Below are 15,094 nucleotides of genomic sequence, written 5' to 3' on the forward strand. Positions count from 1 at the left end.
GTCAGACCTTACCCTTGCAGCAGCTTTTGCTGGATAATATACAGAAGGAAGTCTCAAAACCAGTAATAAACCAGTTCTTCCCTATTAATACAAAAAGATAAAGATTCTATGATTGCAAGAATAAGACTAATAAAGTAGGAACTTCTAAATTACGAGCACTTGTGAGAAGCAATAGCATAATTTTTCTCCACATATTATCTTACATTAGCTGGAAGAGACAAACAAATATTTCTTTCCAAAACTCTTTAAATTTTATTTGTGGTAGGTTCCACTTTTTTCCCTGAATTTTATGTTTGCAGTGTTGATTATGTTTTTTCCCTTTCACATATTATATCGGCTTAAATAACTTATACCTAAATATCTGAATTATATCTTCCCTGCAAATTCAGATTATGGATGTTTTCAAAACTCCTTATAATGATGTGAGCTCTGCTTTTGAAGAAAACGCAAGTTACTCTCAATGTTATAATCTACAGAGAGGAGTTTCAAGTAATCCAAACATCCCAATAAACCTTCAGATCTCTGCTTCTCTAAGTGCTGGAAAAATACTAGTGTGGTTTATGCCATTAGGTCCAAAAACCATGATCATCTAAAGATGGAATCACACTGTAAAACTCTCTCACCTTGAATGATTACCACACATCTATATCATTTGAATTCCAGTTTAGGTCTAAGAAATACACCTTGTATTTCCCATCAATGGTATGTTTACCCCTGTGCTAGCTCTTTGGGGCTTGGTCCCTCCTTCTGTCTAAAGTATGTGAAACATCTCTTCTGAGGGAGATCATGTTCTGTGATGGACTTGAGAATGGCATAATCATCAATACATATTTATATTGTCACTTAAGGTGATGTTCATAAAGTTATTAATCATCCTAAGCTTTGCAGAATAGAGCCCAGCACTTTCAGTACTGTGTACTTAGGACCAGGCATGGAGTTCCACTGGGACAAATGAAGTTTTCCGTAAGTGTGGGTAACACCCTTGAGTGCTCAGACCTTTGGTTTCAGAACAGAAGAATGAGAGCTAAGGTTTTTCAGACATTTGTATCTTGTTTGACAGGCTGATTGCCCAGAAAAATCCTAGAGCAGCAGCTCCCCTAAAAGGCAGACTAGCATCTCTAAACCTAGAACCTTTTTCTCCCTAAAATGGGGCAAAAGTGATAGAGACAGTGTTCAATTTGCTTGAGGTACTGCTTTTAAAAGTTTAAATCCAACATGCATCATGCAGTACAGAAAGACACAGAAATGTGCCATTCCCACTGAAGAAAGTAAATGTCAAATTCTTTCCCCTTTATGCAATCCTAAATTCACTCCATGGCTGCTATTTGAATATCTGAAGGTGAAAAACACTTCTGGCTACATTTCTTTTCCCTCACCCCACATACATATATACATGATTTTTAAGAGGCTGAAACCTAAACAAGGAGGAAATGGGCATGCATGGCAGAAATGGCAAGTTTCCATTTTTACAGCAGCCAACTCGGAGTTGTGCACAGCTTTTTTGGTGCAACGTGAAAAGAGAGAAACTTTCTTGCTTTCCATGGTGTGTGTAATTTTAGCTTGGGAGTTATTTGGGGAATGTGGGAAGGAATTGTTTCAAGGACACAGGTTGATGCAGAACAAAACAAGCTGAGATGACTGCTCACAGACAGACTACTCTTCTGCTCCAGACATCAGCTCAGTGTCAGGCTCTGCTGGGACTCTCCTGGACACAAGGTCTCTGGTCACAGTGCCATAGGGCCAGGGATGGAGGCCTTGGTGGTCTATGGCTAACCCCTAAAAACATCAGTGTTTGGGATACAGGAGCTGGATTGATGCGTTAGTGATGGCTGAGGCCAAGAGGAGGGTGGGCTAGGAGGTGGGGTGGCTGTGAAGAGTGGCAGGCATGAGTAGAGCAGGCATGGGACGTGAGGTGGCCATGGAGCGAGGCAGGTGTGAGGTGAGGTTACCATGAGGAGTGGCAGGTGTGATGAGGAGGCACATGAGGCAAGGCAGCTGTGAGGCAAGACAGGCATGAGACGAGGCAGATGTAAGGTGAGGAGGTTGTGAGGCAATGCAACCATGAGACAAGGCAAGGCAGCGTCAAGTGAGGTGCAGGCAGCGTGAGGTGAGAGTGCCACCCCCCAGCAACAACAGCACCGCCTGAGGGGCCCCCATGCACAAGCAGGAACGCTTGGGAAGACAAGACCCAGGGGAGAGCCGGCATGCAGAGGAAGCGTTGAGGAAGGAAGAGAGGTGGGGTGGGAGAGGAGCCGGGAGGAAGGTGGGATCCTTAAGGAGCGAGGGGCGGCACCCCGGGGCTGGTCGCTTGCCGGGTGGGCGGCAGGTCCCGGATCGCCGCGCTTCACCCCCCGCAGCGAGACGCGAGGAAATCGCCTCTTGATTGCGGAAGTCGGCGGGAAGGGCTCCGGCAGAGTCAGCCCGGGTCAGAATGGCAGCGTGGGAAGTGGCGGCCGCCTCCCCCGCCTCCCCGCTCCTCCTCAGCCACGGGCGGGCAGCCCCCCCACCCACGCCGGTGTCAGGGAGGCGGCTCGGCGGCCGGGGCAGCCCCGAGCGCATGCAGCAGGCGGGCGGCCCGGCACAGGGCTCGGAGCCCGGCGGGGAGCGGGGGGCCCCCGGGGCCCGCCGCCGCCACTTCACTTCTTCGGACCCCCCCACCCCACCCCTCCGTCCCTTCTCCTCTTCCCCTCCCCGCGAGGGTTTTCGGGGTTAAAAACTGTCGGCGATGCTGAGCTATGGAGCGGGATTCGCCCTGTGGACGGCGTTGGCCCTGACCAAGGTGAGCGGCCGGGAGGAGGGGGGCGGTGCAGGGTCTCCCGTCGCAGGTCGCAGCTCGGGACATGCGGGTGCGTTCGCGCCGGACCGGCACAGCTCGGGGACGGGGCTGGGGGCTGAGCCCGGGGGGCGCCGGCGGGTCTCTCAGAGCTCTCCCCGCTCTCCGCAGGCCGCGCTGGGGCAGGCGGGATGCAGCGCCAACCTGACGGAGCAGCGCGTCTTCGGGCAGAGCGTCCGGCTGCGCTGGAGCGCCGCGGGCCGCGCCTGCAACTTCAGCCTGAGCGGGCGCTCCGAGGACGGGGAGGCGGCCGGCTGCCAGCCCGCCCACGCGGGCAACGGGACCTACGACTGCACCCTGCGGGGCCTGGAGGCCGGGACCTGGTACCACCTCCACATCGAGCCGTTCTCCGGCGGGGAGGCTCTCAACATCTCCGTGCAGACAGGTACGGGCGCGGGCGCGGCAGGTGCACGGGGAGGGACGCCGGGCTTTTCCTTCCCGTCCCCTTGTTTCGCCCTGCTCCAAGAGGAGGAGGGCGATGCATTTACAGCTACGGCAAACGGACAGTGTTTGCTGAACATAGCAGCCCTGCGCTTGAGTTCTCCTTAGCCCACTGCCAGAAGAAAACACTGCCAACAGTTAGCCGAGCAGGTTTGAAAGGAGAAGGTGCTGTGAGGAGACTTGGTCAGAAGAATGCTTTAAGAAGTAGTAGCCCATAATATTCTTTGTGCTCATGCAACCCCATTCTCTTCGTAGTTACTCAAGTGACAGGTTGTTTACTGTGTTTAAAATACAATCTATTTCATAGCAGGTAAATCCTCTTCAAGGATAGCTTACCGTTTCAGCCCATTTCCACACTTTTGTTTTGTCCAACCACAGTTTAAAAGTCAGAAAGGCTGAAACTTCTTGCTTCTATTTTTTTCTTGGATATCACCAGTGAGGTGTTATGATGTACAGTTGTGTGCAGAGCACTTATAGTGTCACATCCATGACTGGCTGTAGAAAATGAGCCAGTAGTCTGACAGAGTGCTACCAGGGAAGGCTCCCTTTTTGCATTTGTGTTTGTGTGTGCATGTGAACAATTCAGCTGTGAAGAAATGGACAGCATAGGGCCAACAGCTGCAGTGTCAGAACTGAACTCTTTCTACCTGTATCAGTGGGGGTTTTTTTTACGATGCTGAAATATAATATTGTCCAAGCTCTTAATGGTGGTAGTTCAAGACCCAAAACAGAGATGTCTGTAAAGGAGGTCCATCATTAAATACCTCCCTGATTTGCTCCCGAAGTGTTAGTTTCAGAGAGATACTTTGCAGTATTAGTATTGAAGATTACAGTAGCCAAATACTTAATAATTACCTGTTCACAGATATCGCTTTCTATCAGAGCCTTTTCCCTGCATTAACTGTACAAATGCACTAAATACCCTCCGTTAATTTGCTTTGGTAAGTTAAAAAACATTTAGTGACAAGTCTGCTGGTGTGATAGCTATACATTAAGCACAAGTCAAGTCACTTGGTAAAAATGAAAAATGGTTTCTCTGCAAACAGTGATTTAAATCAGTGTTGTGCATCATGCCAACTGTTTTTAATATTGATGACTTGTAATGTGAAAATTGAAAGAATAGATCAACTGTTATCAGAGTGATGGGTACAAATCACCACCATTTCTGTATGGTAAAGTTCTGTTATTGAACACTTGCATAGAAGTAGAGAAAAACATACTACCTTAGAACGTATTTTGATTAATGCATAATCGTTTAGACAGAAGCTTGTACATGCCATTTATTAATTTTTTATCACTAAATAGATTTTGCAAGGCTGTAAGATGAAAGTGATTGATAGCAACTGATGATTAGAGTCATATTTCATAGCTGACATCAAAGTGAAAAGTCTGATATAAGTTGAAATACTGCAGATTAGTGGACCATAGTTGAAGTGAGATTTGTGTTTGGATTTTGGATAGCAGAGATCAGTCAAAAGCAAGAAATAAGAATAGAAGAACCGTGAAGGTTTCCTGCAAAAAGCGGTACTCATGTTACTCTGTGGTTCCTTTGCTTCCCTTGATTCAATCACGAGTTGCATTGCTTGATGCTGTAAAATGCACAAAATCCAAAATTTCTCATTTTTTCCTAAAGAATGGTTTTGTTATACCTGTCAACAACCCGTATTGTACTGTACTAAGCTTTTCGATGAAGAATTAGAGGATTATTCCTCTGTAAGTTTCCACTAGGGGCAGCATTTTAAACCAGTTTTCTTCAAGCTCTGATGTCAGTAGTTTTAGTTTATGGTCTACTGAGCCTGAGTGACCATAGGCAGGTGTTTCTGGAAATTGTCCTGTGAGTATGGAAGTATAAGCCATATGTTCAGCCATATTGTAAACAAAATTTCCACTGATTTCAATGGTAGCAGAACTGAGCTGTCATGGGCTGTCTAAAAATATGTCTGACCTTGGTACTCAGTGAAGTTCCGTTTCTGAGCTTTTACTAAGGAAGATGGGCTAAGCTGTACTTTGAAGGTGCCCAGCTTTCTCCACTGACTATCAAAGGAAACTGGGTTGAACCAGGAGCCTGAAGTTTAGTTGATTGCAGGGAGAGGAATCCCATCTCATGTGTTTATCTTTTGCAAAATGAGATTTGAACAACTATGTCATCTTGATACAATAAATGCAGACAGAAAAACTTTCAAATTCGTTTATATGCCTAGTTCAAAAACTAGCTTTTTGCTCAGATTCAATCCTGTTAAAATTTTCATGTGTCAGTTCTGAGTTCATTTTCATCAAGTTTCTTATACAAAGTGCTTGAGTAGTTAAGTGCATAACATTCAAAATATTTTGTTAAATTTTGCATGTAAACTTTTGCAATTAAGAACTCAAGGTGAAAGCGATGAATAATGCATACTGTAGTTGCAGTGGTAATGTGAAGGCTTGGAGAGGATCAAATTCCTAATTTCATTTGGCCTTTGGAGTATGTAATGTCACGTTAAAATCACAATCTGTGTTGTTTGGAAGTTTGATATTCCAGTAGAATAATGGTGCAGCTCACCAAGATTGCTTAAACTCTCAAGTAACGCCAGATTCACCTTTGTGAGTCGTTGAGTAGAAAAGCAGCTTCTATTTCTCTTATGGATGCAGAGATATGAAATCTAATAATGTGTGGAATACTGGTACAACAATCCACGTTAGACCACTAAAGTGGACTCTCTTTACTCAAGAAATTTTGATTGATGGGTTGTCAAAACAACAAGTATTTAATCCTGTAGAGCAGAAGTAAAATATCCAAAACTATGCACAATACAGTCACATATGCACTTTATAAGCCAGGTATACACAGACATGCAAACACACACAGTGGGGACAGTTGATATTTTAGTAGAATAGGAAAGAAAGAAAAAGCTGATAACACCATTTATCAACTCTAAGCTACAGACTAATTTTCCACTGCAAACCTGAGATTACAGCTGTTAGTAGGCACAAGTTTGCATATTTGTTTCGCGTTAATATTTACAATTACAATTTGTTATGGGTTTTTTATATACATGTATACATGAAGCATCACATAACACCATACAACTAGTCAGCACGCTTGACATTGTAAAATTGGGATAACACATGCATCTGTTGGTCCTTTCATGTTATATTCTTTATTGTTCTCAGTAAAACTATTTCTGTCACTGAGAGCTGCTCAATGACAAAAGATGGTAGAGTTCTGTCTTTCCTGATTTCAGATAAAATACATTTTAAGTTCTTAACTCTCCAAATGTCTGTGCACCAGTGTAACTGTGCATTTCGGTGAATGACTAGGTCTTTAATTAAAATTCTAGTTAAAAACAGTAGTATATGATCAGATCCTAAATTACAGTTAAATTTCTGAATTGAAATTCAGATTTGAAATATTGTCTTGAGAGCCATGAAAAACAACTTGGCAATTACCCTGCTTTCAAATATGTCTTCTAATGTAGGCTTATAAATGCTATTTCAAAATTGTTTTCTACAAAAATATTGCCGTGATATATTATGTTACTGCCTAATCCGAGCCTCCTGTACTGAGAGAACTAAGAGGTAAATAACTTTTTGTTAGAAAAACCATTAAATATTTGAATGAAAAGAACTTAAAAATGCTACCTTCTAGGGTGCAGACTGGTAGAGTGTTTCTTCATTGTAATATGTAACTCTGTAAATGCCAGAGGCATGCCTTGGCCATGTGTTCACTCCTGTAAATTTCAAATTATTTGGGACAAATCTGATTTATTAGCCATCTGTAGGAGCCATATGTGACATAGCTCTAACTGTGGACTGTATAATTCTATCATCCATAATCATGTAATGGTTATGATCATAATTTCAAAAGACAGAGTACAAGAAGTAAATAAATAACCATGTTTTAAAGATTTTTCGAAGTTGCATATCATCCCAAAGAAATGGATATTTGTACTTAAGATGATGCAATCAACCCTCTTTACTTAATCTTCAGAAAAGTCCTTATAAAGTAGGTTACTGTTTTATGAAGAGGGAAAACTAGGAAAGAAATCGATAATTTGGTAGGAAGATGGCTGGGACTGGCAGGAATTCCCCACTGCTCAGTCCTGGGCTCATATCTCCCAGTAATTTTTTCTCCTGCGTTATGCGGGTGTGTTTCTGTGCTTACAGGCTGTACTTGGGAATCATGTCATTGGGGTTGGACATAACCATATCTATCATGTCTATGAATTGGATCTGCAGCAGCTGTGCACACAAAGCACATCCTCTTCCCAAAAAGTGAAAATGGAGTTGCAATATAATTCAAACACCATTAAGTCTTCTGAAAGATGCCTTTGTAGACTAGGGGACATTAATTCATATATTATCAAATGGTATAAAAATATCTTTGTGAAAGTATTTCATTTCTGTGATGTATCAGTGTTGTATCATTGCCAGCAGAGACTTGTATAACAATGTAAATGGTTTTTTAAGTGTTTGTTTCCATCCAGGGCTCTTTCAGTCCAGGCACTTCCCAGTCTCATTGTTCCTTTGTTCTAGCGGATGTACAAAGCACTGAGTGTTTTGTTTTCTGGACCAGATAGATTAGATAAAGTCTGAATTTCTGAACTTCACCTTCTAGGCACGCAACTTTCTTCTTTGCTCATGCACCTTAGAAGACAGATTACCCAGGACAGTATAAGTGCTTCTAAAAATGTAGATATCTTCTTTTGTCAAATTTGGCAAATAATACAGATTACAATGTTGATTACTTTTGCAGGACTGAAGAACAGTCAACCTTATTCTAACTTTGTCAGAAAGAGGGTAAACTTCTTGACGGTTATCATGACTTTCTCTCGATGTCAGCCAAATAAAAAACTTTTCAGCTGGCTGTGGATCTGATCATATTTAGTGCTGGAATTTATTTCTGACTCCCAAAGTTTGACCTTTTTGATTACAACAATTGCCTTCAAGGAACAAGATTATAACCCCCCTTTTCACTTTTGCCAACATAATGGTCGTTAGTGGCTTAGTATATATTAAATAGGTGGAGCTGGTAGTCAAGCCTATTGTTAAGATTTCCTGGCACTTTTCATTAAAACCTCCTGTTTCAATTGCTGTAGTTGGGTGAAGTTTTATCTATTTGGCCTGAAGTTTTATGTGCTTAGTCTTTGACTTGAGTTTTAATTTTTTTTTTTATTTTTCAGATTTAATTTGGCCTTTAAGAAAGCAGTCAAGAAAAGACAGTTCATTTTATTGATTGATTTTTTTAATTTAATTTTTATCTCTTTTTCTGAAGAGCACTAACATCTCTGTTGTCCAAAGAAAGAATTTGAATTTAAGCAGAGACCTGGGTTCAAAGGGACACAGTATTTTTTAGTCACAGAAAGGTTGAGGTTGGAGGGGACCTCTAGAGGTCATCTGGTCCAAGCCTCCTGCTCAAACAGGGCCACCTGGATCCAGTTGCCCAGGACTATATCCAGTCAGTTTTTTAATGTCTCCAAAGAACGAGGTGCTTCTTTGGCATTCCTAATATACTTGATTGATAAAGCATACCACCACCAGTGCTTGGCACCACTATGTTCTCAGCTTTGTATGAAGCAATTACACCCTCTACACCATGCAGGCTTTGAAGAAAAAGCAGCTTAAAGAATCCTAGGCTCTCCTACCATTGTATTTGTAGGATGGGTGTAAGTTCGACTTTGTTATTTTAGCCCTTACGGTGTATTTTTTAATTATGTGATCTCACACCCTTTTGTCTGCTTTGTTTAGGGAACCAAGCAGCAATGACTGTTCTTGTTCTTCTGTGTTTAAGGTTCTGTGTTTAAGATGCTGGTCATATAGAGACTGCAGTTCTCAGCCTGGATGCACCATACATTCCCTGTCTAATGCTAGGGAAGAGTAGCACAGAGTGTACTGTTGTGGAAGGCAAATTTAGTTCCTAAATTGATGGGGAACCCTTATCCTTTAACTTCCCAACTTGTGAAGGCTTGATTTTGCTGCTTTGGGTTGTTTTATGATACCTTTTTAATAGGCAATTGCTTAACCTTATTGGGAGACATAAATGTCAAAACCTTAGTACACCAACATGTAATACATTTCTTTTTAGTTTGCATGAAGTCTTGGGAGTGATGTAATACACCTGAAGAATAAAAGCAATCAGAATCTTTTTGTTTGGTCAGTTTGCCATCTCTTTAGAGTGTATTGTATTTCACAGGTGATTTTACTTGAGAGCTCCTTAGTAAACAACATAATGAATGTTGAGAGTTTCTCGGAGAAGCAGTCCCAATATTAGTTCATGAAGATTTATCCAATGTACTGTTTGGGTTTTTTTAAATTTACATGAACAATACTAAATCAGAGCAGAAACACATTCTATCAGAATGTGTTTGAAGCAGTTGAAGCTAATACTAAAAACAAAGGATTGTTGCGCTTAAAATTGTATAAATGTTCACGCCCATTAGTGATAAAGTGTTTAGTGACGATGTTTAGTGTGAGTGCTAGGAAATGAAAGCTGCTGCTGCCATTGTATCTATAAAGCTACATTATGCTGAGGCACTGAGTGTAATTTGCTGGTTTTTATTAAAGCTGTTACAGTTTTACTATCAGCAGATTTCCAAGCTTGTAATATACATCCACAGTGGAAGTGTTTTGCTACCTGTGAGTGAGTGTAAAAAGTAACATTTCTGAATTCTGCAGGACTCTCTTGTAGACAGGTTTCAGTGATACAGTGTTTATAAATTGAAAGAAAAAGACATTTTGAAAAGTATTGGCAGCACGATGATGATAAAGGGAGAGTTTTGGAAGAATTTTTGTGCTGTTGTGTAAAATCTCAGACAATCATAATGCAAGAAATGGTTTAAGTTTTCTCTTTTTTTTTTTTTCTAACTACAGATCCCTTGCCGCCATCTCGTTTGGAAATTAATAAGGAAAAGACTACACTCACAAGCTTGGAAGTTCAATGGGATCCTTCCTCAGGAAAGGTGGACTTGTATAACCTAATATTATTTGATGATGATAATAAAAAGATACAAGAAGTCTCCGTACCAGGAAGCATTTCAAAAACAGAAAATACTTTTTTTAGTCTCATCCCTGGGAATAAATACAACATTGTCCTCAGTGCAGTCGCTGGAAATAAGACTACCCCAGAACTTCACATAAGTGGATATACTGGTAGGACTTTTATTACTGTAATTCATCTAATTAAAACCACATACAGTAGTCTGCAGTTCTGCATGTTGAAATTAGCAAATGCATATAATTCTTCTACATGGCAAGATCTTTATATATATTTTTGGAAGTACCTATTGATGATAAATAGAAATAAAACAGGAATATCTGACTAACATAAAGAATTGTTTGCTAAGAATGGAGTGGAGTCATGTTGGTATTGTATATTTGGGACTGGGTTTTCACTAACCCTAAAGAAACCAAACATCTTTCAAAAGTAAATCTATTCAAAATTGCTGAGATCCTGGAGATAACAGTTAGTCCCACCCCCTGTGAAAAATATCCAAGTCAGTGTCAAGACAGACGCTATCCATGCTTCATGGTCTCCTGGCTCTGGGCATGTGGATTGTTACAGGGTGGTGTTACTAGATAATCATGTCCCAGTTCATGAGATTCATCAGAAAGATTCTCTGACCTTCTACACTTTTTCAGGACTTACAGCAGGCCACCTTTATAACCTCTCTATCATAACCCAGGCTGCGGGATGGGAGAGCAGCAGTTTTCAGTCAGGACAGGCATGATTTCAGAATTCGTCACAACAAAACAAGAAGCTAAGGCCATAATCTAATAATATTATAGGACCTATTTCAGAATAAAAAGTGATTCGTGTTCCAAGTTGGAAACACCGTAAGCTTATTTAACTCCTTAAGTTACCACTCAACAAAGTTAGCAGGTAAATTAGCTCATAGTGTGTCTGCAGCTAATTTAGCTGCACTGCTTAATGTGGCAGCAGTTAGGTTTTAACAATCTGAGCCACAGTGCCCTGACTCCTGTAGTAACTTCTTCAGTGAATTGGGGCAGTGTGTAGTCTGGTTATTTCACTTAAGTGAAAGTACTAAAGACAGTTTAACTCCATAATTCATACCGATCTGAATGGGAGATATAGAGCTTGTGAGTTTTTTAAGAAAATATTTTCTGTGGCTTTTTCTCTCTGAATTTCAAAATAGCTGCACTTCTGAAAAGGAAGTGGAAAAAAATGTGTAGCAGCTTAAGAACTTTAAAATTGAATGTTGGTGGTTTTGGGTTGTTTGGTTGTTTGAGTTTTTTGTTTGCTTGGTGGCTTGGTTTGATTTGGGGTTTTGTGGGTTGTTTCTTTTCACAAAGAAATACTGATCCACAGAAATAGGAGTTTAGATTTTTTTTTTTAGGAAGGTTTTTCCAAGACAGTGTTATGTGGTCATTAAGATAAAGATAAGATGACATCCTACTAGAATCCAATACTTAAAACACTTACATAGGCAAAACCAGCCTTTGCTTTCCTTAATTTCTGGGAAGAGCAAGGTACAGTTTCTCCTACAGAAATGTCATCATGTAGACATAATTTACATAAACAATATTGTCGTGTCTAAGACACACAGATGAGTGCTGTTGTCAACTGGGCTGTTTTGGGGATTACTCTTGTTTCATTTTATTTCTTCAGACTTTTTTATTTCTTCCTGTTGTGAGGTGCAATAATTTTAAATCTCACAGGTATTGTTAGAATGTAAACGCACTCCATCTAGCTTGCAGCACAGTCCTCCATTTCAGTACCTACTGTGCCTCAGGCCTGAGTAATTAAGATACTGGAGGTGGCTATGCTTTTCTTTTGGTGGAGCATTTGAATAAAGGAGTTTTATTCAAATCCCGTTTAGACTGGTGTAAATCAGACATAGGTGCAGTAATGCCATAATGTTTACCGAAATATATGCAGGCATCTGTTAGGAGCGTGTGCACGATCTGTTTTATGGTCAAAGTGACTAGTGTGAGTGCAGACATGGCTAAAAGATTTTCTGTTCCATGAAGTAAGAGCGGTCATCAAAAGACATGTCTCTCTCAGAAGTACAGTGTCTTACACAGGGCTGGGTTCCGTATCCCTGTGAGCAGACTTTGCCCTTTTACTGTTCAGGCAAAATTGTTCCTACTCCATCTCATGTAACTGTTCAACAGCAAAACTCAACTATGGAAGTTTGGAGACAGCAGGTCTTATATGTTTTGTGGTGGATGTATTTTATTCTCTTTCTTACTTTCTTTTTTTTTTAGCCCCTGCTGAAGTCTTAGATTTGACAGTGACTAATGATGACAGCTTAGATGCTTTAAAAGTTAAGTGGAGAAAACCTTTGGGAAACTTCGATTTCTATAATATCACTCTGTCTCATCTTGGATCAGTTAAAGGACTCAAAATTGTGCAGCCACCAATCACCGAGACTCACTTTGATAAGCTAACTCCAGGACGTCTTTATCAGGTTACTGCCCGCACAATCAGTGGTGAACTGTTTACTGATGGGATGGCAACTGGCAGGACATGTAAGTCTTCTGCTTCAGTAAGAATATTGTAAATAATGCTATTTTTGCCTACACTGGCCTTGTAGAAGATCATTGTAAGAGAAAATGGTTCAGATTCCAGGCAAAATCAGATAAAGAGCACAATATTGTTTCAGGAATACCCCTTTCTGACTCTGGCAATAGTTAGAAAAGCTTCAGTGGTCCAGTGTGACCTGCAGCAGTAGGGCGAGAAGGTTGAGCATGTAAATTCAGGACCGTGTAAGTGCAGGACAGGATGGAGTAGAGGCTTTAACTGACCTCAGTTTTAACTGGTACCTTGCAGCTGGGAGGAATTAGGGCATACAAAGGTGGAAGAATCCATCTTTGTGGAATAAGCCATCAGACTTTGCATTTCTGCTGCTGAGGCCAGAATTTGACCCATAGCGGTTGAGGTTTTGACTTTAGGTGTGAAAAATTGATTGACAGTTTCTGCATGAACTTAAGAGCAGGAAGCAACACGGAAGCTAACTGAAAACCAAGAGATGCATCCAAGAAATGCACAGGGGAGATTTTGCCTGCCCTGAGAAGGGTTCCCCATTTCTGATGTCAGAAACCAGCAGGAAAAAAGTGAGTGGGTTGTGTGGGGAGAAGTAAAAGTTTTCTTTAAAATGAAGGCCAACCTTTCCAACAAGATACCTCACATTGCTCTAGCTGGTACAAGTACTTGTACAATAGCTATGCTGTGAGACAGGTTTTTCCAGCGTTCTGTTATGTCTCACCAGAAATACTCCACTTCAGTATTACTTTTTTGCTTTGTTCTTCCAGTTCCCCAGAACGTTTCAGAGCTTCAGGCCGGTTCTGGTGGCTGGCTGAGGTCTCTGCGAGTGACCTGGCTGCCCCCTGCGGGAGACTGGGAGAGGTACCACCTGCTCCTGTGGAACCGCACGGCCCTGCTGCTCAACACCACCCTCGAGAAGAATACTACCGAGTACCTCATCTGTGACATGGGCCTCATCCCTGGGAGGGAGTACGGCGTGGATGTTGTTGTGGAGAGCGGTGATTTGCAGAGCAAGACTAGTTGCACGGGGAGAACGGGTCAGTGTGCTCATCCAGGCAGTGTGAGAGTGCAAAATGTTCAGCTGGGCTGTGAACACTCAAAGACTACTTGGGAATCTACAGATGAATTTCACATTAATACAGTAAAAAGGAGCTCCCTTGTAAACTACAGAAATAATTGGTATTAGTTCTGTGAAAACTTTCAGGGTTATTTTTGTGGTAATTGTTTTGTTAGTGAAAGTTTTAGGACCTATATCGCCATTATGTCATGACTGGGGCATTACATCTGCACTTCACCTGTTATATTTTGTAGCTGATTGGAGGCACCCTATAAAATTCTTAAAGAGAGCAGCACAGGTCTTCCTGTATTGTTCATCAGTATGTTTCTTTGCCAGTCTGTATAAAGAATATCAGCAGTGTTAACCAAAGCTTCCTGAGGTGTATATTAGTGTGGCTGTTCCATAGCATACCAGTTCCTGTTCCTTTGCTCCATAAAGAAAATGAGGTTAGTCGGTTCAAGTCAGTCTTTCCAAAGGAAATCCACGTATACTTCAAGGACAGAGTGGAATTCTTTCGCAGTTTGTTAGTGAAAGCCACATCTGATTGCTTCAAATTTAAAAACTAATTGTGATATAGTTGCTAGAATTTCTGCTCTATGGATACAGAATAAGTGCAATTCAGAGGAAAGAAGACCTGAAGGGGGAATAACAGGTAAGGCTCAAGCCTAAGACTTACCTCACTGCAGAATGTGAGATTAGATAGGGCCACTCTATCTGCTATACCCTTACCTGTCATTCCCTGAGACTGTAATTTGTTAATTTCACACAACAGCAAGACTAGTAGAAACACAGAACTGAAGCTTTCTCTGACTTCTAGCAAATTTGGTCAGAGCAAGGCACATTCTCCCCTTCCTTACCTTGACATATGTTGCAAATAATTTAAGTTTATGGTGTTACTTTTAATTGAGTCAGCTAAGCCATTAATAGTTGGACTCAATGACCTTAGAGGTCTTTTCCAACCTAAGTGATTCTATGATTCTGTAATTAGGACATAGTCCATTAGATAATACCCAGCAGAGGGTGTATCACAGCTGTGTTTGACCCACAGTCAGGTCCACAGTGTATCTTTTATGAAGCATAGCAATTAGGTCCTGTTGTAATTTAATTTTCTCTTACATAAACCCACAGCCTTGGAAAGTGAGTTGTATTTCAACGTGAGAGGGACAGAATCAGATTGGAGACTACTTAGGTAACATGCCTGCTGTGTATGCATGCGCACACACACACACATGAACACACACAGAAGTTCACTGATGGAATTCTTTCTTTTATACCACTGTAA

At 41.4% G+C, this 15,094-nt stretch overlaps 1 protein-coding gene across 3 annotated transcripts in view; it reads left to right on the forward strand.

The window, feature by feature from the left end:
• Nucleotides 1-15,094, forward strand: part of PTPRB (protein tyrosine phosphatase, receptor type B) — a 62,561-nt gene that overhangs the window by 10,993 nt on the left and 36,474 nt on the right. For 2 of the 3 annotated variants that reach the window (XM_027659519.1, XM_027659529.1), the window contains exons 4-7: nt 2,945-3,218; nt 10,121-10,399; nt 12,476-12,739; nt 13,523-13,792. In XM_027659519.1, the coding sequence (XP_027515320.1) occupies nt 2,945-3,218; nt 10,121-10,399; nt 12,476-12,739; nt 13,523-13,792 (1,087 nt within the window). Of the gene's footprint in view, nt 1-2,650; nt 2,780-2,944; nt 3,219-10,120; nt 10,400-12,475; nt 12,740-13,522; nt 13,793-15,094 lie in introns of those variants that run through there. The other variant, XM_027659537.1, reaches the window with a different exon arrangement.

The sequence above is a fragment of the Corapipo altera genome, unplaced genomic scaffold (assembly GCF_003945725.1).
Source record: "Corapipo altera isolate COAL_440 unplaced genomic scaffold, ASM394572v1 1, whole genome shotgun sequence".
NCBI classification, from domain to species: Eukaryota; Metazoa; Chordata; class Aves; order Passeriformes; family Pipridae; genus Corapipo; species Corapipo altera.